Here is a 21,769-nt window from a genome sequence, read left to right as displayed (position 1 = left end):
TTTTTTTTTTTTTCACTGTGGATAGCAAAGTAACAGAACTTTGTGAGCTTGAGGCTACACAGCTCCAATTGCTCTAATTACACAGCCAGGAATTTTACAATTGTACAATAAGTCAACCTCTTACGGGGACTAATGCTTAAAATGGAAATTCTAGATTGCTGAGAATGAGAAAAGGATTTATATGGTTAAAGATCTGTGTTTGCTATTTACTAAACCTAACTGCATTAACTAACTTCTATTCACAATTTTTTCTTGCTATAAATTAGAGTCTGTTATTTTTGCTTTGGCCTTTAAGCTCAAACCTGGTTTCTGATTTTAAGATGGTCCTCAGACAGCGGAATCATAGGAAAAGATTATGTGCTAGACTAGAGAAAAAGCTTGGTTAACTGGTGCATGTTAGCTAATGCTGAGCTAATTTTAACCTCTTTTTGCTACCTTATAAACAAAGTCTTTGGTATTAGACTTGTCTTACTAGATTCCTTACGTGTTCAGTTACGTTTATACTATAAACTCAAATTCCTGAAACATTACAGGCCAGTTTGAGCAGAAGAAAAATGTAGCCTTAAAGGTTTGATTCAGTAATACTACTAGCAGTGAAGGTTAGGAAAAATAGGAATAATGTTTTAAGTACTGTACAGAAGCAATAATGTGAAATTGTTCTGGTGAATAATTTATTTTAAAGGCCTAAACTATTTTTCATCAAAGATTTTGTCACCTAAATGTCTAAATTTTCTTAGGAAATACATTGAGGAGGCCCATCTAAACAGAGATGAAGCTATACAGAAATGAAAAGGTTAAAAGTAGTCTGGGGGTGGGGTTTAACATGCCAGTCTCACAGACATTTTATGAGATTCGCAAATACTCATGCAGCCCCTCTCCAAACTAGTGATCTTTGCCTAAAAAATGAGCACAGCACTGTGATTGTGGGGATTACAATGCATGCTAGAAATACCCCCTTTGCCCTTTTTTTTAAGAGGCAGGCCCAGTGCCAAAGAGCCTGAAGAAAGGCAAATTCCCATGCCATATCACAGAGCATACTCCCCACATTTTATCCAGATTTCCCATCAGCCAAATGGGACTGAAGAACAGGAGAATTGGGCAGTTACTTCTGCTGGCGCTTCAGAGTACAAGACTGTGAGTTCAGTAATTAATAGGCTTTCACTCTTTTGCTGTGCTACACAAAAAGAAATGAGCATAATAAGCAAATACTATTTTGTTATTCTGTGCTTTACATCTCTGCTCACGTATATCATGGTAGCGTAAAAGTTACAGCTGAGGCAAGAGAAGTTCTTTCAGGTTGTTGAAATAACTGGTGCAGCGTAATTTGCTAATGATGCAGATAGGAAAAGGTTTGGAGGGTTCTGCAGAGGTTTTGTGCTTGTGCAGCCTTAGCATCTATTTTAGGATTGGGAAGAGTTCATTAAGATTTCCAAGTGAAAAGGCAAGATGAAAAATGACTGAATAAATGATGAATAGAGCTATGAAATCAAGTTCCCACTATTTAATAGATCACCATTCATTCCTGGAGCTATGGTAACTGACAGGGCACAGTTGCTGAACCGATCCACTCGCAAAATAAAGTATGTAACCTAGCCTATTTATTTTCATAAGGGCTCAGATTAAGATCATGCATGTGGCTCATTACCATGGCATGTGGCTCAGATGACTGGGGTAATTATTGAACTGTGGCAACTCAGTCAACTTCTACCCATGGTAACAGGGAAATTAGAGATCCATGTTTTGCTTCTCTAAATTCATATTTTTGTTTCTCTACCTACAGCTAGGACAGCCAGCTGCCTCCCTTGCCCTTAGGCCAGCTATATACATAGGGATGGAGAGGAGGGAACAGAAGTCAGCATTTTCAACTCTCTGCTGAGGAGATGGGAATTAAGGGAAGACTTCAGGTTGCCAAAGCAAGAAAAGACAAACTTAAGAATGGCTGTACTAGTAGTACTTCCCTGTCTGTCACATACTGGGGTAAATACACAGAAACAGGAATCTTGATCATAACATAAAAGCCTTGGTAGACAAGCATGGATTTACAATGATCTTCCATTAATAGTACAGAAAAGATGAACACGTCCTTTTCCTTTCTGTTACTGGCAAATTAATCCAATGTTTGAATGTTTCAAAGTATTTACAATCGGTCTGGAACAGGGGTTTCTCCAGATAGCAATGCCATCAGCCACATGCAGCTTTTGACACCAATCTGCCAAGTCTTGCTTGCTGAGGAAGAAACTCTCACTTTCAGAGCCAAAGAAGGTACTTGCATTTACTTTGTCTGGTTACTGAACTAGGCAAGACACTTTCCGATGAGCAGAACAGGCAGATACATGAGCTCAAGCTTGAAGTGTTTGGGGAAAGGAGTGACCATCAAGCAGAACCTGTGGGACTATCACAAAGGTAGTCACGAGAAAAGGCAAGTCAGGCAGCACCTGCCATTCCCATCTCAGTTCCTCACCCAAATTTTTAACCGTCAGGTCACTCAGCCTGCTTGCTCCTATCTCCTGGTCCCTGTGTTGCCTGGTAGCCCGACCCATCTGCCATCTCTGCCATTCTCCCACCACGGCCAGGAAGGCAATGTAACGCAAATGGCTGGCTGGAGATGAGAGAAACTCCTGACACACCTGAGAGGCCAGGCTGCCCAACGCTGGGCACGACGGACAGCGGGCACGTACCGCAGTAATACCAGCCAGGCTCCCCCGCCTCCAGCCTTGTTCTCCTTTCACATGCAAGTGTAACAGCTGATATTCTGGGAAACCGGCGTGAGGAGGATACTCCTGAAACAACACTCGCACAGATTTTTAGAGCGGTGCCAGCGTCGCCGCGAAGGCTGTGCCGGCGGGCGTCCCGCACCGCCCGGGCTATGGGGCTGCCTACCCCACGACGGGCTCGTATGGCTGGAGGGAAAACCCGGGAGAAGCCTGTTTTCCATGCCTGCCCCGTCAGAGCCCTCCAGCCCCTCTCCTTGACCAAAGCCGCTGGTATTTTTGAAGTAGTTGTTTGTGCCGCCTCCGAAAGAAGAAAAAAACATCTGTAAGGACAGGGGTGACGAGAAACATGTCGGAGATAGCAGCTAGGGTCTGTGCAGGGCGTGAGGCTGAGGAAAAGCCTCTGCTCCCCGTGGGGCGCAGCCTCGGGCACAGCCGCCTGGCAAGGGCCGGGTTTGCCAAGTTCGCAGCAAATGAGGCGGCGGAGGGTTCTCGGAGCTGGCGCTGAGGGCGGCGTTTGTCGCTCCTCTCCCCCACCGGTCGCCCCATCCCCTCTTCTCCCACGCCGCGGGGGCGGCGGGGGCGGCCGCCCTGGCAGTGCCCACGGAGGCAGCGCCCGTGTTTGCGTTTTTGCTGGCCAGTCACATGGAAACCGGCTCGCAGCGCCCCCGCACCCCTGGGCTGCCAGGGCAGCGGCCAGCCTAGCCCCGCCGTGCCCGGCCGCGGTCTGGCCGGGCAGCCGAGCTGTCAGTGCCCGGGGCGCGACTCAGCTTCCCTGCCGGCCCGGTAAGGCGGGCGGGGGCCGCCCCGGCAGGGCATCCCCGCCCTTGGCCGGGCTGGGCAGCCGTGGGCGGCGGCGGCCCGGGCAGTGCCACCCGGCGGCGGGGCGGGGAGCGGGGGAGGTGGGGGCGAGGGAGGGGGCGAGGGCGGCTCTCACTCCTCTGCTCTCCTCTCTTCCCTCCCTCTCGGTACCCCCGCCTCCGACCTTCGCCGCTGCCCCGCTGCGGGATCGCGTCTTGGACCGGCCCGTCCCCTAAGAAGTGGTGAGGGGGGCCCGGCCATGGAGACCCTCGTGCGCCCCGGGGCCAGCAAGCCTCCCACCGGGTAAGCCTCCCTCCCTCCCGCTGGGAGCCGGGCCCGGCCGGCCACCGCTCGCCTGCACGGGGGAGCGGCTCCGAACGGCGACAGCGGCCGTGCTTGCCGGAGGGCCTCGGTGTGTTCCCTCCCTCCCGCCTGCCTCCCTTCCCTCTCGGGGCGGCGAGAGGGAGCCGGCGTGCAGGTGTCGGCGTTCGGCTCGCTCTGAGTGCAGTCCGGGGGGAGAGGGGGCACGGCGGGGAGCAGGGGGCGGCGAGCGGTGAGCTGGGGTGCAGAAAGGTCAGGAGGGGGAGAAAGTGCCTATTTCGCCTTTACCCTGCGGGAGGGGCGCCCCGGCCCGGCTGCCGGCGCTGCCCCTCCGGCTGCGAGAACGGAGAGCGGATTGGGTTCGGGGTTATTCCTGCAGAGGCTGATCGGGACAGCAGGCAGCCGCCGCCTGCAGCTCCTGACCCGGGCCGCCGGGTCTGGAAGCCGGGCAACCGGCCGGGAGGGAGCCGGGGCCGCGGCGTGTCTGGGGCGGACCCGCCCGGCTGAGGGTCTGGGGCAGCCCCCGCGGCCGCAGAGGTTCTCGCCCGAGCGGCCAGGATGCAGCTGCCAAAAGCCTTTGAAAGGTTTATTCAGCCGTCCCAGCTGTGGGTCCCTCGGCCCCACCGCACGGCCGTGGCAGAGGAAGGAAAAGCGCTGCCCAACTTCGAATTAAAAACGCCGAAACTTGTCCGAGGTTGGTGGGTGACCGCAGTGCCGGCCGGACACAGGGCACCTGCGGACTCTGCTCCCAGTTCCTCCTGCCTTTGGTGACAGGCACCGCTCTCGCAGCACTCTTGCTAAATAGCAGTCAGTCCTAGTGTAAACCACGGGTGGGTTTGGGGTTTCTCAAGAGAAGAGACAAATAAAGAATGTGCCAGTAGTGAATTTATTAGTCCGTTAATTAAACGAGACGAGAGCAACAGCATGCTGAGGTCCTAAGTGATCTCTTTTGTCAGAGTAGAAGCTGGGCAAGTTTTAAGAGCTGAGCTGTCTGCTTGCAGCAATTTACTGCTCTACTTCACACTGCCTGTACGGACTGAAAGAGACTGTGATTGCTTCAGCTGTGTTTTTATTTTTAGTTCTAATGTTTATGTCATAAATTTATTTTCAACGAAATAGGAAACAGCTTTCAAGTATGCGCTAGTGGGCTACAGTAGTTTTGTTTCCTTAGTTTGGGTTTAACAGGGAACCTTGTAATGCCTAATACAGAAAGTAATACAGGGAGCAGTGGTTGAAAATGCCATTGATAGCGCTGTGGTAATGAAACAGTGTGTGCCACATTTCTTTGACTTGCAGAGCGTGACATAGCTTGCTTCTCTATTTGTAAATAAAATGCTTAATTCTAGTTGAAAATGAACCTGTTTGATCATGACCTTTTAGGCTTCTAGGAAAAGCAGTACATAGAAGGTGCCTGCCCCTCAGTGTATTTAATATTAACTATTGTTAATAGTATAGCTGCTTTCTAAAATTCAGATGGAGAGGAGATCCCTGGTGTTTACATATGTGCTTTGAAGAGTGACTCAGAGGCAGTGCTGTTTAAAAATTTGTGTCGATTCGTAAGTATCCAAAGTTTCAGTAAGGAGTTTGAGAACATGTCATTAGTGCATCTCAGAGATGAACACTGGAGTCTGGGGGCATTTCTGAAAAAACTTCTGAATCCTTTGGAACCAGTTTCATCTGGAAATTTATCCACAGCCAGACTTGGATATCACATACAGGAACAGAAATTACAGTAACTGCATTAACTTCAGATTGCTTGTGACATGGCTCAAGGAGATCAATCGTAAGGTGCAGATGCATCTGTGATATTGTATAACAGAATGTGTGGGTGCTAATCTGCTCCTGTGGAAGCTGATGGCAGCACTGTCATGTGCACAGAGGGGGGACTGCCTGTTTTATCTGAGCTCTGAATTTCAGCCTTGAAATACTTCTTGTTGCCCTTTCTTGCAAGTCAGAGTTTCCCAGCCTGGATGTGTCACTGCTGTTACACGGGGCTTCGCTGAATGGTTCATAAATCCCTGAGTTGCTAACATACATATTGGATATCAGTGGATATTTGGGCCCTAATCAGACTGTACTTCCTCAATGATGAAATCTGCTAGGGTCAGGCAAGTGTGGCAAGAGGACAGCTTTGCCTGTCTGTTTTGGTTCCCCTATTAATCCAGACGTGAACTGCATCTATGGAGTGTGCCTGGGGACCTCTGGCTGTTCAGGCCGTTGAGACAGAAATACCTTCCTTTCATGGCAGAAGAAATGCCATACGTGGTTCCAGTTTATTGATTGGGTTAGCCTGCAGTTATGAAAGAGAGGTTAAAATGACCGCAGCTTCACAATTTTTAACAAAATTTAGGCAGAGCTGTTTTGTCTCTATGTAAATCATTAACAGCAACATTGAGTTTCCCTTGTTAAACAGTGAACAAATTTAATGTATCATTTGGTGCAGGGTAGGGCAGCTCTACTGTGTGCATACAGAAATAATTTGACTGTGTGTTTCATGGCATGATTGCTTGAGAATCATGCATTTAAAAGGACGATACTGTTGTGGGTTTGTTTGTTTTAAATGACAAAGGAAAACTGTAATTTGTGCTGGTGTTGCAGGATTTTCCCCATTTCTCAGTTTCAAAAATAACTGTAGACTTCAACACCAAGAATTTTATTATTACTAATAGGCATGAGTTTTATAAAGCTTTACCAAGTCCATAATGCTTTAATAAATTAACATTTTTTTTTAGCTTATGAAGGTGAATTTTAGGACAATCAGTAGCATCAGCAGAAATTAGGATTTACTCTGTGATCATGCAACAGAAGCTAAAAGATAGAAAGACACAAGTTTAAAATGTGCTACCTTAGTTTCTACATCTGCCATTATTTCAGTAGGGAAAGCAGAGCTAAGCTTCTCTGGATGTCTTGATTGGTTACTTTTTTGACCATAATATGGTATAACAGACATGCATTGGTCATAAGTGGCCCAGCAGGCTAAAGCCTAAAATAAGAACTTACAGGATCAATTCTTCTCTGCTCTTTAGGGAGACTTGCAAAGGGCAGAGCATCCTCCCCTTTCACTATGGGCATCTCTGTCTCCCAAAGAAGCCAGCAGTTTGTAGGTCTATCTCCATGCCTTTATGTCTGAGCACAGGAAAGCTTCTGCTGGAGTCTAGCAAATGGGGAAAGCCTCTATATTAAACTGGATGTAGGAGCTCTTCTTTAAGTAGGACCTTTATTTTCTGTGCTTCAACATCCTTCCCTATCTCACAGGGCCTTACAGTACTAACAAATACAGGCACACAGTAGAACACCTACTTCGAAATGATTTGTCTGCTGGATTGAAGTGATCCTGGAAGTCAGGTAGACTGTGTGAAACATCAGTGATGTTTACATGCAGAACTTGTATTGCTGTACTCTGGTGTATGTGCAGAGTAGTGGATGGCAAAGGGCAGTTACTGCAGTTAGAAATGTAGAGTAGTAATGTGGTAGAATCACAGAGTGGTTTGGGTTGAAAGGGATCATCTCATTCCAACTCCACTGTCATGGGCCGGGACACCTGACACTAGACCAGGTTGCTCAGAGTCCCATTCAACCTGCCTTGAACACTTCCAGGGATGGGGGGCATTCACAGCTTCTCTTGGCAGCCTGTTCCAGTGTTTCACCAGCCTCACAGTAAAGTATTTCTTCTAATATCTAACCTAAACCTACCGTCTTTTAGCTTAAAGCCATTGCCACTTATTCTATCTCTGCACAGTACCAGCTTTGAAGATTGCTGTCTTGACCAGTTGCAGGACTCATACTAGAGCTTTTGGCATTGTTCTTCATGTTGTGTTCCCTATTTGTATCTGCACCACTCCTGCAGTATTCAGTTGACTCTTCTTATGTGTCCACTTGAGACAAGAAGTTTCCCTCTGATGCATTTTTCTGGCACCACAATGAACCTTAGCCTTATCTTCCACTCAGTCTGGGTCCAAAGTATTTCCTTCCGTGTCAGTGGAGATACGTCACATTAAATAAAACTCTGGTAAAGAGTGACAGAAGAATTTTTCTTACTCTTGCTAAGAATGAAACAAGGAAATTTTTACTGTATTTTGCACCTCCAGTATAACTGTTAAGGTAATACACTGTAAGAGATTTGTATTTTCAGTCATGACTAATATGTCAGGATTGCTGAAGATAAGGATGCTAACTGTAATAGGAAGCTAAATGGTGAGATAAATGCAATACAATCAAGTCCTGACAGCTGCTCTTTCTGAATTCCAGCTTCCCATTTCTTATATCTTACTTTCCCCCCTTTTTTTTCCCCTTCTTCCAGAAATCTTCCAGAAAATGTACCAGAGTAGAGGATGAAATAGAAGACTTTGTAAAATCTCTTTCATTTCTGGACTGACTAGAATATCCAGGATTTGTGTTGACTTTCCCCATCTTCCAGTCATTTCCCATTATTTTCTTTCCCATGAATAGCTTTTATACTTTTTTTATCTTGCTCTTTTATGGCACTCCTGTCACTGTTAGATGAAATTGAACCTTCTCTTTCCTACTGTCACCTGCCTTGGTTGTTCTTCATATTCTTTCCCTTGTAATTATAGATTCATTTTTCTGCAGGTTTTGCTCATGTAAATTTACATCTCGTTCAAATTGCTAGTTTTCATGGAGTCACTTCACTGCTCCTCAGGAGGTAGCACTACATTTTGATAGGACAGATTTTACTTACCACCCTATTTGGGCTGGTTGCACCAATTTCAGGATTCTTCACTAGAGAAGGGGGGGTTAATTACGTTTTGAGCACTCTCGTGAGTACACTTTTAGATGATGCTGACTATTACAGAAAAAGAATTTCCTAAATATTGAAGTCAGTTCAGTAAATACATGGCTGCTTTGTGTGTAGTTAATCTGGCAAGAGATGGGATATATTTATTTTTGCCGATTAATTCAGATCACAATGCATGATTATGGCCAGAAGGCATGGAAATTTTTTTGCCTTCAAAGGAATGAGAGTTGTTTTGAATATCTGTATTCATTCTTAAACATCTGTCATCATGTAGACTTCTGTTGTCACAGACCTGAATCATCTTACAAGCACTTATGAAGACTTCCTTACAATATTAGTTTGGGTTAAAGAAACACATGTAGGAGGCTCCATATTATTTATATGGGCAAAAGTGTAAACACTTTTACATGACCAGCTCTAAAAGCACCCGAGAGGCCTGTGTCAGAGTTAGGGAAGTACCTCACTTCTCCTGAATCACAATTCAGTGCCTTAACAAGTAATTCCTCTGTGCCTGGCCTTTAGCTACTCTGTTAGCATCAGCAAACACTTGATTTTCTGGCAGCGACTGCATTCTGTATACTGCAGCTTTTTGTGTTGCTCTGGCATTGTGATTTCCATGAAAATTGACAGTTTTCACACTTTAACGCTGCTTTTAAGAGACTGAGGGGCCTTCAGAAATTGGTTTTTCCATAGAAAGTTAAGCCAGCTCCTGCATTAGAAACTAGGAAGGGGGAAAGACTTAAAATCTGTGTTTCCAGCTAAAATTATTGTTTAAGGATCTTTGAAAAATAGCTGCATTTTCAGCTAATAAACCTTTACTAATATATTAATCCTCTTAATATAGAGAGTGTTTCCAGAGCTGTTAGTTGCCCAGTGAGCCAGGCTGCTTATCATTAAATAAGTGATGCTGGGAATAGTGTATTGTTGTCATAGTTTCAGCATGAGAGTGTTAGTGATGAACCAGGGACTTAACCCATGCCAAGGAGTGAGTCACAAAGCTGTGTGGCAGGGCTGTGCGCTGACACTCAGCATCTCATATGCACTTTAGCCCCCTGGCACCAGAAACAATGTGTTTTCAGTTTCGTTAATCCCCCAGATAATTAGCTGCCTCAGGTGCGCTTCATTTGTGCTAACTGTCATAGTAAGAGAAATGGGAAACAAAATGGATTGAGAATGGCTTTTCTATTCATGTTCCTTTGTTCTTACTATAGCTTCCAGATTCAGAGTGTCTATGGGACAAAAATTTGATTTATTATTCCTGACCCTGTAAATTCAAACTGATATTTGCATGTTAAGCTGTATTTTGTGTGTTCCTTGGGATATGTTGTATGGAAGAGAGTTGGCAATCTCCTTTGACAGTTTCAGTGATGAAATGTGAGTTACAAAGCTTTCTTTAGTAGTCAGAAAATTATACAATCCAGATATACTTTTTTTTAAACATCATTAAAACATGTAGGAAAGGTGGAAATGAAGTGGTATAGGCTGCCCCCAGGTACTTGCAAATCTGCAATAGATAGACTGCATTTTTGGGTCTGGTTCTGTGTTCTCCAGGGTCTTGTTTCATTAAAGGTGGTTGACCTGTGCATAAGTATTTAAGGCTGGTCTGTGAGTTGTTCTGCCTCTCATTCTCTCTCTATATTACTGTGGTGTATGCAAAGTCGAACAGCTCAGTAAGGTGTGATGGAGAGTCCCTCACCTAAGTAATCAACACCTAGGTAATTAGGGAGATCTCTTACAGAAAACCCACATTCAAGGACCTATTTGGCCCAGAAAGGAGTGAGGATTAAACCCACAGTAGCCTTTACTATACTGAATTGCCAGGACCACCCTGCTGCCTGGAGCCTTCCTTTTTCCTTCAATCAAGAAGCTAGGCAGATGTAAGCCCCAGTATTCCTGAAATTGTTGTGTTGGAGCTGGTGTTACTATAGCAAGCTCTTACTAGTGATTTAAGGGCTAGAGAAAATACAGTCTTTCTGGGCCACGTTGGTTTTGTGGTATTAATAATGAAAACTTCGTTTACTCAACAAAACAAACAGATAATGTGCAAAGTCATCCCTCTGTCATGGAGCTTGAGCAAGAAAATTACATTTTGTATTATCAATGTTCTAAATATAGCTACAATATAAGGTTCAACAGGAAGTACCAATCCAAAAGTACTTAATCAGATAACTGTTGCTTTACGTTTTCACCAAGGGTGACTAGCAAGCAGTACAACTCTCTGTTTGCAATGCCTGCTTTCCTTTCCCATGTGTTGGGTTTTATTTATATAAGGGAGTGCTGATCTAATCAACTGTTACTGAGGTTTTATTGTGAAGTTGAGCCAAAAGGGTAGAGCTCTGTTGTTTTTCAGTAATCAAGATAATTAATGATTTATTTCTTTTTGAAGGCCACACAAATACATAGAGATTTAAAATGGGTAACATTAATGGTTGATGAGATGCTTTCATAATTTTCAAGGGCCTGAGTATGAATGCACCATTGATGATTGGTTGTCACCATCTCCTAGGCTATTTCTCTTAGTCTACCAATCCACCTTTTCTCTGAAAAGGCAGGGGGGTTTTTAGGGAGTGAGATGTTTCTTCTTGGTATTTGAGCAGGAGTTAGCTCTCTGAAGCTGTCTGAAGGTCCCCATGCTGTAGTGTACATAAGAACCACCAGCTACAGAATCATCTTTGTGAAAGCCAACTTCTGCAGGGACACAAGAAGAAAGCTCTGTTTTATATTATCTAGATTACTTTTGTTTTAAAAGTCTGTCTCTTCCTTCCTGCCCCATGCATCTCACAGTGGGCATTCTCTAATGCTCGCCCTGGGGGTCTGTTGGGTGCTATGACAGCAGCTTAGAGAAAATAAACTAGTGAAATGTGTTCAAGACCCTTTAAAATATTCATCTTTTATTTTTGTTGTGTAGAGTTATTTTGTGGCATAACAACAATTACTTTTTCCCTGCTTTAGTAGGTTCCAAAAATATAAAAAATCCAGCTTATTTTATAATTTTTTTCTAACTTCTGTGCTTAGATGGCTTCTCTTTCTGCATTTTAGTTTTTATGTTTGAGGTTGGTATCTTGCATATGCAGCAAAAATACCACCTAGGTAAATACATTGAGCATGGCATGTCTAATCTCACTGTGCACAGAACATGTAATTTTCCTTCTGTTTTTGTCTGAGTTTGGCATGAGGGTAGTCTCCAAAATCAATAAACAGTTTCAGACAAATTGGAAGAAAAAAATGTTTTCTGTGCTTTTCTTCGATCTCTGCTCTTGTGACAGTGCTTTATTTCTGAATATCACAGCAATGTTTCAGGGTGTTATGTGGGAATATCTTGGTGTGAATCCAGCTTCCTTCTGTTTCTTTTTGTGGTTTTGAGTTTAGTTTTATTTTTCTGTTTTCTTTTGAATAACTTCTGATGGTATTTTTGGTACCAAGCCTATGCTTTTATGGATACCAAGTAAATTACTGCTGGGTTCCCTGGGGTACAGCTCATGTTTCAGTGTCAGCATGGTTTTCTCTGCTTTAACAGAGCTGGTGGTGTTGCTCGTGGCCGTTCTGACAAATGCTCCCTGTAGGACAGGACTTTGTTTTTGGGAAGGACAGCCTTTGGCTTCTGCCATGATTAAAATCTTGGTACTGTGACACCTTCAGGTGCTCCTAAGATTGACTCTACCAATTTGTTAAATACAGCTACATATAGGTCAGATCATGTTGCTAAACTGCTGATGTTGTAATTAACACAGTTATTTATTTTGGTTGCTTTTAATTATCTGTGTTTCTTTGCCTGTGTTGAACTGAGAATCACTTGGTCACCTCATAGCAACGCAGAGCAGCATTGCATGATAAAATAATGTTATGATGTCAGATGTGCTTAAACTTGTGCTTTTTTAGACACAGTCCTTTTACAGGCTTTTCAAGACATGCAGTCTTGTTTTACGGCTCCTTAAAGTCTGTTGTGCAGCTTCATTCCCTGGGTAGGGACTTGTTCAGTGAGGGACAAACTAGGACCATTTTCTGTCCTCACTGAATCCCAAACCTTTTATTTACCCAGGGAAGTTGTGCATTCTCCAGCACTGGGCTGTAGACTTGTATGTAGTCATAGCAGACTTGCATGAGACTAGACCAGCTAGGGGATGATAGGGATAAACCAGAGTATGCAGGAAATCATTCTCTAACTCCATCAGGTCTTTTGTAAACCGGAAGATATTATTACTCCTGGGCTTACATTAGTAAGTCAGGGATTGCTATCTTCAGATCAAGTCCGTTATTCCTCACTATAATGTTCTAATGTGGAATCACTTATTATTAAACTTAGCTTTTCCATTGTGAGACAAACGTGATGTATCCATGTGTGATAGACAAAAAGTCCAGGATCCAACTTTAAATTAAAATAGAAAAAACCTCACCTTTTATGTGGCTAATTACAGAACAGAATTTTATCCTAAATTAAGAGATTTGTGGATTTTCCAAATTACTGTGTATGTAGGAGAAGGATAAAAAGTTATACTGCAGTTTTATGTAATGAATTTAATTTGCTGGGTTTTTTTCCTTTCACCTCAAATCTTATAGATTGTACCAACTTTGTAAAACTACCTAGAAAGAGATTACCTAAGCACAACCCTGGAACTGTATGTTGATGATTAAACAATGTCATGATGACAGTTAAGTTGCTTTTTATCCTAACTTCTAAGCAAATACTTGAATTCCCCTTCCATCTGTTAGACAGATTTGTGAGAAACAAGAGAATACCTTCCTGAAAGAGCAATTAGTTATTCTGAAACTGGGTATTTACCCAGTTTTCAACTTCACAGGTGTCAGGAAACATTACTCTTCTGAAGAACACTGACTATAGTTTTGGTCAAGAATTCATCTTACTGAAGAAGACAATTTGTGGATTTTGGAACTATTTGAATATCACTGGATACAAGCTGCTGTTTTATTTCTTTGCTTTTAGTAGTTTTGTTTCACAAATAATAAACAATGTCTCAGGGTATATTAGCACTTGATGCCAGGATCAAAATATAGGATCTTCCCTCTCCTGGCTCAGATGTAGTGTTCCTTTCTAATTTTTTTAAAGTTTGCTATCCTCCAGCCTCATATAAGACAAACCAAGGATTTCATTTTTTCTTAGAAATGTCTCTTTTTTTGGTTGTTTTGGGGTTTTGTTCATTTGTTTGGTTTTAATTTTTGTTTTTAAGGCTGTTAGTGTGGTATTGTAGAAAATGACTACCAGAGGCTAGGCAGATTCAGAGTCTGTCTTGGACTCTGTTGGAGAGTCTGCTTGCACTTGCCAGAGAATAAAGAGCAGCAAAAGCACTGGCTAACTGTTTAATGCAATATTGGAAATCGTACTTTGATCAGCTGCTCTGAAGCAGCTTGAATTTTTTGATCTGTGTAGTGTGGAGGAGACTGGGTATGACTATGCTCCCCTTGCCTTAATATTCAGTTCTTGAGCCAAAGGGCCCTGTGTGGCTTGGTTTTTCTCTGTTTCATTTGCCAGGCTGTGTGCAAATATGAAGCAGCTTGGCTGAAATCTCTGGGTCTGCTCCTGAATCAGGCAGGTGTGAAAGGGACCAACATGGCCTTCACTTGGGCAGATCAGTGAAATACATGTGGATGCACACTGATCTTGCTGCTCTGAGGGCGTTCAGGTTAATATTTTATGTTAAAGTAACAAAATTTTCGGTATCTAATTATAAAAGTTGTTTCTTGTTTGTTATTGTGTATTATCAAATTAGCCATAGTTATTTTGGAATGAAATCTCTTTGCATTCAAGTGGTTAAATACCATACTTTCTCCTATTAAAAGGAGATCCAGGTCTACTGGAAAGTATTTTACACATACAAAACTGCCTGAAGTATAAAACCTGTTTATACAGATACTGTGGATTTCTTGCCATAAAAAGCACCGTAAATTCCCCATGCTGCTTCATTTTCATAAGGAGTTACTTGGAAAGAAATATTGCTTGTGGTCCATTGCCAGTTACTTATATACTAATTTACTACCTGAGAATAATTTCAGATTTTTAAATTCAGTTTGATATTGAAGTGATAGAGAGGAAAAAAGACCTTAAACTATTCCATATTTTATAGTTTAGCTTAAATTTACCTGGGAAGAAATTGGCAACACTGAAATTTTTAAAAATTTATTTAATTTTTTTTTCTTTTGGTGGGTTCAGTTTACCTTTCAAAAAAAGTGGTGTATGTATAAAGAGTTTTGAGTCATTATTTTTTAATGTAAATTCCCACTTACCTGTATTGTTACAAGATAAAAAATTCTGTTCTGTATATAAAATATTAAGCAAGTAGTCTCTGAGTGCAAAATTAAGGTGCCAGATTCGAATAGCAGACCAAGCTCTCTTCTGCCATCATTTGAGAGGACATAAACATCATCCTCCAGTACAGGTCAACCCTTCAATGAATGATCCTAACAACTGAAAAGGGGAAATACATTCTCTTGCTTCTCCTTTACAGATTATCTTTTGAGCTTCAGACTTCTGTTTAATTTCGAAGAAATAACCTAGAGTATTTTCTTTTCTTTTTTGTGAGCACATGGTAACAAACGTGTCAATGGTATGAAGATTTTCTTCCCAGCTTGGCTGGGAAAGGGGGTAGGCAGAGTTACTTGAGAAAACATGATGTGAAAGCTCAGATTGCAAAGAAACCCCTCATGCCCTGCTTAGCACCTGGCTATATCTGTGCAACAGTATTCAAATATTTATAAATCTTTTCATAAGCATTGTTTATTTGAAGACAAAACCCCAAATCAGCAACAGGGGTTTTCCTGCATTAAAGTGCTTATACCAAGTATTATTTATGGCTAAAAGCTCAAAACTCCCTAGAGAGACTTTTCTCAATTTTCTATGCTACTTCTTCATTTTACAGAGGAAACCATCACTGTCTGTAGAAAAAAACCCTTTAAGTACAGAGGCATTCAATTGCATTATAGTAACTATGCAGTTAAGAGACTAAAAATAGTAACTCTTATCTTCCAGCAACCAGATAGCTTTTTTTACAAAATTTGGGGAAATAAGTGAATTGGAGACTTCATGTTCATTTGTGCCTTCTGAGGTGTCTGTTGGTTTGCTCCATAGTGCTTACCCTCAGTTTGTCAGAATTAAATTGTGTAGGCTTAGAGAGGTCCACACAGGAGCTGCTTTGGAGACTTCCTTTGTGATGTTTGTGAGTAGTACATGTGCAAGTGCTTGGAAGTGGTGTGAGGAAGGATTAGCGTGTAGATGCTCATGCACAGCTCTAGTCCTATTGGACAGGTGGTCTTGGTAGAAAGCCTTCTTACCGATGGGTACCACAGGGGAGAATAAGCACATGGCACTGGTCTGTTTTACTGCTCATAGAAAGAAATAGATTCTCTTTTCATTCTGCTGGTTTGGTAGGCACTTTTGGCATTTAAAAGGAAATGTGTGACTATTTAGGAATCTTTGAAAAGGGTACTGTATCTCTGAATTAAACTGTTCATATTTCTCACGGAGTTGCAGATGGAAGATTCAAAATTGCGGTTTGGGCAACATATGTTGATTAATGTTGGAAATAAATGCTACTGCATGGGACCTTGCTTCTGCAGCCAGCATGTCCACCTTGTCATACAGCTGTGGCATTCCTTTCAGAATTGTTCTGCAATCTATTTACTTTGAACAAATGTTGCAGTCATGGAAGGATTTATGAGGATAATGATCTGACAGACCAATGCAAGCTTATAGATTATAAAATTTTCCATACACAGGGAAACTAAGTGTTCCTTAATGAACTCTTTGCATGTAGGAGGGTGATACTGTTGTGTTCCTCAAAATGTGAAAGGTGAGGACTGAGGGTTATTGTTTTTATTGCTGCACGTTATGCTGCAGCCACAATGACACCTGATGCAGACTCAAAATTGCCTGAAATCCTCTACTGGCTTGTATAGCACAGTGAGCGTGTTTCTGTGGTTTGGCAGTGGTGCCTGCAGATTTCATGAGTGATGGAGTTCAGATCTTCATGGTTTGTTTGTTTTTGGTTTTGTTTTTTAAATTGTCAGAAAGTACATGTACATTCCTGGGAGCTCACAGTAAATAGATCTCACTTGGAGAAAACACTTGAGAAAAAGGAAACTGTCCCTTGATAGTGAAGTCTATTCCTCCTGGCCTTTTGTTTTTTTTAATTCTCTCTAGCAAGTTTCTAATTTTGTGGCATGACTGAAGAGCAGAACCGTGTACTTGAATTTGTACCTGGAGTAAAGTTATTGCTGCTTGGGGACTGCATTATAAAAGCATTGGAAGGAGCTCCCTCTGCCATGGCTTGTTATCTGACAGCCACGTTTTGCTTGGTTTTGTGCTCTTTGGTCTTTTCAGGTCTCCTCTGCAAGCCTATATCTCTCGTCAGAGCTGTGACTCTCCAGGTAGGCTTCAAGCAGTACTCTGGTCTTGTAAGTTGTCCTTACCACTGACATTGGCCCAGAAAGTCAAGAACTGAGCAGAGCAGGGAGTGTGTCTAAAGACACAGCTGGACATAGGGTAAAGAAAAGTTTTAGAAGTTCACAGCTATGTAAATCGCTTTCCTCAAGCCACTTGTCTTTTTTTTTCTTTTTTCCTGACACCTTTCAGTTCTCTTAGCTGTCTTTCCTCACTGGGGGTTCCTGTTCTACAATAAAAGAAGAGGGGAGAAATGTTATGGATGATCTAAAAAGTTAACTTTTGTAAGCATACTAATAATCATAAAGTTTTACATGCTTGAATAAAAAATTTACAACCAATGTGTTATAAGAAACACCCAAACCCTGTAGATTTAGGCTTATAGGTAGAATTTAGGCAAGAATAAAATTACTAATTTCTCTCAGTCTAATTTTAGGTATTTTCAAGCTTACACAATATAAGTGTATTCTGCTACACACCTTTGTAATAATATAAAACTGATAACAAGACGTGACCTCTGGTTACAGATCTGAATATTGCGATCAGTTCATTTATGATGTCTGAATATGTGTCTGTGTTTAATTCATAATGTATCATCTTTATTACTGTTTGCGCAAAGAAATATAATAGAATTAAATGAGATTAAATGAGAGAACTGACCATGTGTTAATGCACTTATTTTTTACAATGAAAATGTCTTCTAAATAGTATTTAATACTTCATTGCATTAAATTATTTTTGTCACAAAGGGGTATTTGCATGTACAATATTGTTACAATATGAAAAAAAATGTATGTACAGATTGAGTAGATGGAGTTGTATTGATTTAGTACTTCATTATATTACTTTTTTCACCCCGTCTCAAAACTTAATAATCAAAACAAGTGAATGTTGTGTAACTTTATGATAAGGTTATATAAGTCATGAAGTTAAGTTTTAGTAATGAAATGCAATATACAAAGAGCAGGGACCTTTTTTATCTACAAACCCAACTTGGTCTTGAGTGAAAGTTCAGAACTTTATTGGTGGTAGTTTGCTTTCAGCTTTGCTAGAAAATTAATGTTTTAATGACTGAATCCAGTTTTGAAAAAGTACACTTGTAACAATAAAGATTTTTCACTTTATGCAACAAAAATACATGTCATATCTTTCGAGTTTTGGTTTCTTAGTGAAGACATTCTAGTTTAAATAAGCTGAGGCAAGTTACCCTTTAGGGAAAGAGGAAGGTAAAAATGAGGGGGTTTTTCTTACAGATAAACTCTTAATATAAAAAGCTTTTTTCCCCCATTTAAATCTTTCCTGAAATGACAAAATCAAAAAGACTTTTGTTTCATGAAGCCTGCTTTTGATTAATTTGATTGAGTTTAATTTACCTACTTAATCTGAACCATGTCTCTTCCTTATCGTGTAAAGTCGCTTACTGTTTCTAAATATACCCATGTATTTTAAAGAAGCAAAGCTGTGCGTGAGTACGACCCATTCAGAGCAGGGTTGTGGGGTAGGGAGGGACCTGCTGGTAACCCGAGAGCAAGAGCAGATGCTAAATTAGCAGCTGGATCGTTAGTAAGGAGTCCGCAAATGTCTGCTGGGAAATGATCTTCTTTGGTCGCATGTAGCGTGGGTGTGTGAGTTATTCAGAGTGTCTAGCATCTAGTTGCTCTTTACCAGTGACTCAAAGGAAAGTTGTGGAGCCATGAGGATTTTTATTTGTGGAGTGACAGGCAACTTGTTTTTGTTGGAAGTACAGGCTGCATCTATAAATTGTCATTATTGTATGGCCCTTTTTACGAAGGCATGCAGTTGGAAAATGACTGCAAGGGCAAGGAGATTGCTGGCAGTATTTAGTTACAGAGATAAGTGAAAAACACTAAAAGATCTGTGGAAAAGCAAATAACACTATAAGGGCATCATGAATAATCCCAAGTTTATATTCCGTTTCTACCTTTAGCATAAATAGATATCGACCATTGACTGCAGTATTACATAGTTGAAACTGTGACTGGATGAGACCCTAAATTGTGACCAGGGTCTATTAAATGATGTGTGTTAAATGGCAGCTAAGCAGAAAAATACCAACAAATAAAAGACCATGAAGAAAAAAATTAATAAGAGACCTGTAAGAAATGTGCCGAGGAATCTGGATTTACTTCATATTGAAAACTAATGTATTTCTTTCTACCTTAAGCCAATGCTTATGTAAATATGTGCTCTACAAGTCACCATTTCTTCATATCAAAGAGCATGTTTGTTTTGGTTTTGTTTTAAGCTTATCAATTTGGAGAAAACTATTCGAATTTCTAGTATAAACAGGTGCAAAAATGATACAGACAGACAGAAACATGGTATATGTACCATGGTTCTAATGTCACTAAAAACTTATGTTGTTGTTGTTAATGATCAGGGAAAAAAGCCTTGTTGTGGAAGGGAAAAAAGCCTTCGAGCTGATTAGTGTGACCCTACCTACCAGTGACAGCATTGTCATTGGCAGGATTATGCTCAACACAATGAGTTTGTAGTGTTCTGAGGCAGTGACTTAAGATCAAAACCTCCTCCCCCCCAAAAAAAAACAAACAAAAAAATCCCCAGATGGACCCCTTCCAAACTCATGTCTGAACGCCCACGCAGCAGTGATTTAACGTATGAAGGTGCTGTATCCTGTTCAGTTATCCTCCTCTGGTAATTCCACTCCAGTACCAGGTCTGACTGAAGGTCAGTCGAAAGTTAAGCCTTTGGGGCTAGTAGTGAGGTTTTCAGTTAGATGTCAGAAAGGGTTCCATACGTCATATAGATGGTTCTCACAGAACCTCCCTTCTAGACACAAACTGCTTGGCTATTTCAGAGAGGGATGCACAAGATGGGTCTACAGTTCAGACTTTCCTATTCTGGGGAGGATGAAGAAGAAACTTTTAAACAACTATTTCTATTTGAGAATCCTTTTCTGCTCAACAACCCAGCAACTAGACTACATCTTCCCTACTTTTTTTTTCCTTCAAAACTAAGCATCCATGTGAAAAAGAAGGAACAAGTTACAGTCAGTGGGTTTCTGTGCAAGTACAGAAGTGCCCTCCTCCCCACCAAAAAAAAAAAAAAAAAAGCATAACCAGTTTTGGATTGTTTAGTGGCTATTTATATTAGCCTAAATATGGAAAAAAATTGAGTTCCTATAACTTCTTAGAAAAAGGCAGATATATTTCTTGTATTTGCATGTGTATGTGTATACAGACATAACATTATCAGTTTTACTTAACATGTTAATACCTTGGTAGAATAGTGCATATGTGTGAAGACCATATAATGTTACCCAGTTCCAAGTACAAGTGTGGGGGTGGTTTTATTTTGGGAAGGAAAAAAAAAAAAAAAAAAGAGGTTACTCTCTGGTAGCTATTTTTTTTCAGGGAAATAAAGGAGTGTGATTCTTTAGTTCCCTTTTGGCAAGGAATTGCTTTTCCATTTCTGTACACATAACTCTAATTTAGCGTTAATGGAAAAACAGAGTAGTTTGGTGTAAATCCTCCAGACAGTACACCCCATTCTAGTGGGGATTTAAAATGTTCTGGTGCATAGCTGTTGTGAAGCAGGTGGGATGGAGAAGGAAGAGACTTAGGCAGTTCTTTGTGATCACCAGGCACATTACATTACATGTTATGTAATGTAATTTATTTTTTTTTTATTAGTATCTCCCGTGTACAGCAGTTTACTGTGAGCCTTTGTCACTAGCAAAGATAATTCTTTGGGGTGATGCTAATGTTCAGAGAGCAGTCAGGCTAATGGACTGTTATACAGTTATGTAGTTTATCCAGTTCACTTTGCACACTTGAGTCTTGCAGAATTTTTCTAAGTGATAGTTCCTTGTAGTTTCCTTATATATACCCTTCCATGCTTTAAAACAAAGCAGTAATTAGCCTTTGCATTACTGTCTGTAAAATCTTGTCATTAGTAAAATGCTCATTGCTGCACTGATTTGTACCTTCAGTCTTGTACCTGGCATGTTAATTATGAAGCTTTGGGTGGTATCTATTTGTTTCATTTCCAGTGTTTAATGTCAGGTGAAAATATGAGAATGTACTGCATGATCTCTCTGCATGTGAGACTCTCTATTACAGAATTTCATTTGGTTCTGCCCATTTTACTGAAGGCAGCACTTCTCTAACATATCTTAACGCTTGTCTAACACTTATGTTTTCTTCATAAACAACGACTTAGATGTTTGGACCTATTTGGTCTAATTCTCTTCAACTTGTTCATATCCATGTGCTTCATTTTCTAGTGCTTCCTAATATCATGGATGATGTGTGGTAATGGCATCATGAATGATTTCTAAAGCTCTGGATCACTCTCATGTAAATTTGTGGCAGAGTGCTGCTCAAAGCATGTCTAGGGAAGGAACCAACTATAAAATTCACTCTTTGCTAATTTGTGCTAATTTATATATTTGTAAATCAGGAGTATTTTTGTCTAAATTGGTGATTTGAGAGACAGTTGCCACTGGTTTTTATGAGATGTGAACACTTAATACATAATTTTAATATAAATTAAATAGTAATTTTAAAAAGCCCTATTAATGCAGAGCAAATGTTTATAATTTATCATAATTAAATATCCCTGGGGATTGTGGGAGCTAGCCTGGAAGGGCTAGCCAGTCTGAGGCTTTGGTCTTCAACCTTGAGCTTGTGTACAAGAGCCGGTGAGGTCAGTTAAGGAGTCTGCAGGACAGATCTTTTAAGTTCATGTAGGCATGAGCTTAAACAACACTTGTGATTGTTTATCCAGGTGTATGGCATATTCTGT

General features: G+C 41.2%; 1 protein-coding gene and 1 long non-coding RNA gene across 8 annotated transcripts in view; both read left to right on the top strand.

The window, feature by feature from the left end:
* Positions 1–1,982, top strand: part of LOC114055153 — a 15,953-nt gene extending 13,971 nt beyond the window's left edge. For 2 of the 5 annotated variants that reach the window (XR_003570662.1, XR_003570661.1), the window contains 2 exons: positions 1,405–1,533; positions 1,781–1,982. This is a non-coding gene — a long non-coding RNA (uncharacterized LOC114055153). Of the gene's footprint in view, positions 1–25; positions 1,385–1,404; positions 1,534–1,780 lie in introns of those variants that run through there. The other 3 variants (XR_003570664.1, XR_003570665.1, XR_003570663.1) reach the window with 3 other exon arrangements.
* A 1,629-nt stretch (positions 1,983–3,611) lies between these two features.
* Positions 3,612–21,769, top strand: part of LOC114055151 (protein cordon-bleu-like) — a 113,644-nt gene continuing 95,486 nt past the window's right edge. The window contains exon 1 of one of the 3 annotated variants that reach the window (XM_027878989.1): positions 3,612–3,815. In XM_027878989.1, coding sequence (XP_027734790.1) covers positions 3,772–3,815 — 44 coding nt within the window. In that variant the 5' untranslated portion in view covers positions 3,612–3,771. The remainder of the gene's footprint in view (positions 3,816–21,769) is intronic. The other 2 variants (XM_027878987.1, XM_027878988.1) reach the window with 2 other exon arrangements.

Source organism: Empidonax traillii, unplaced genomic scaffold (assembly GCF_003031625.1).
Source record: "Empidonax traillii isolate 1590-97213 ecotype Southwest subspecies unplaced genomic scaffold, ASM303162v1 scaffold48:size2401408, whole genome shotgun sequence".
In the NCBI taxonomy this organism is placed as follows: Eukaryota; Metazoa; Chordata; class Aves; order Passeriformes; family Tyrannidae; genus Empidonax; species Empidonax traillii.
Note: the sequence above shows the minus strand (reverse complement) of the source record. Positions and strands in the feature narration are given on the sequence as shown.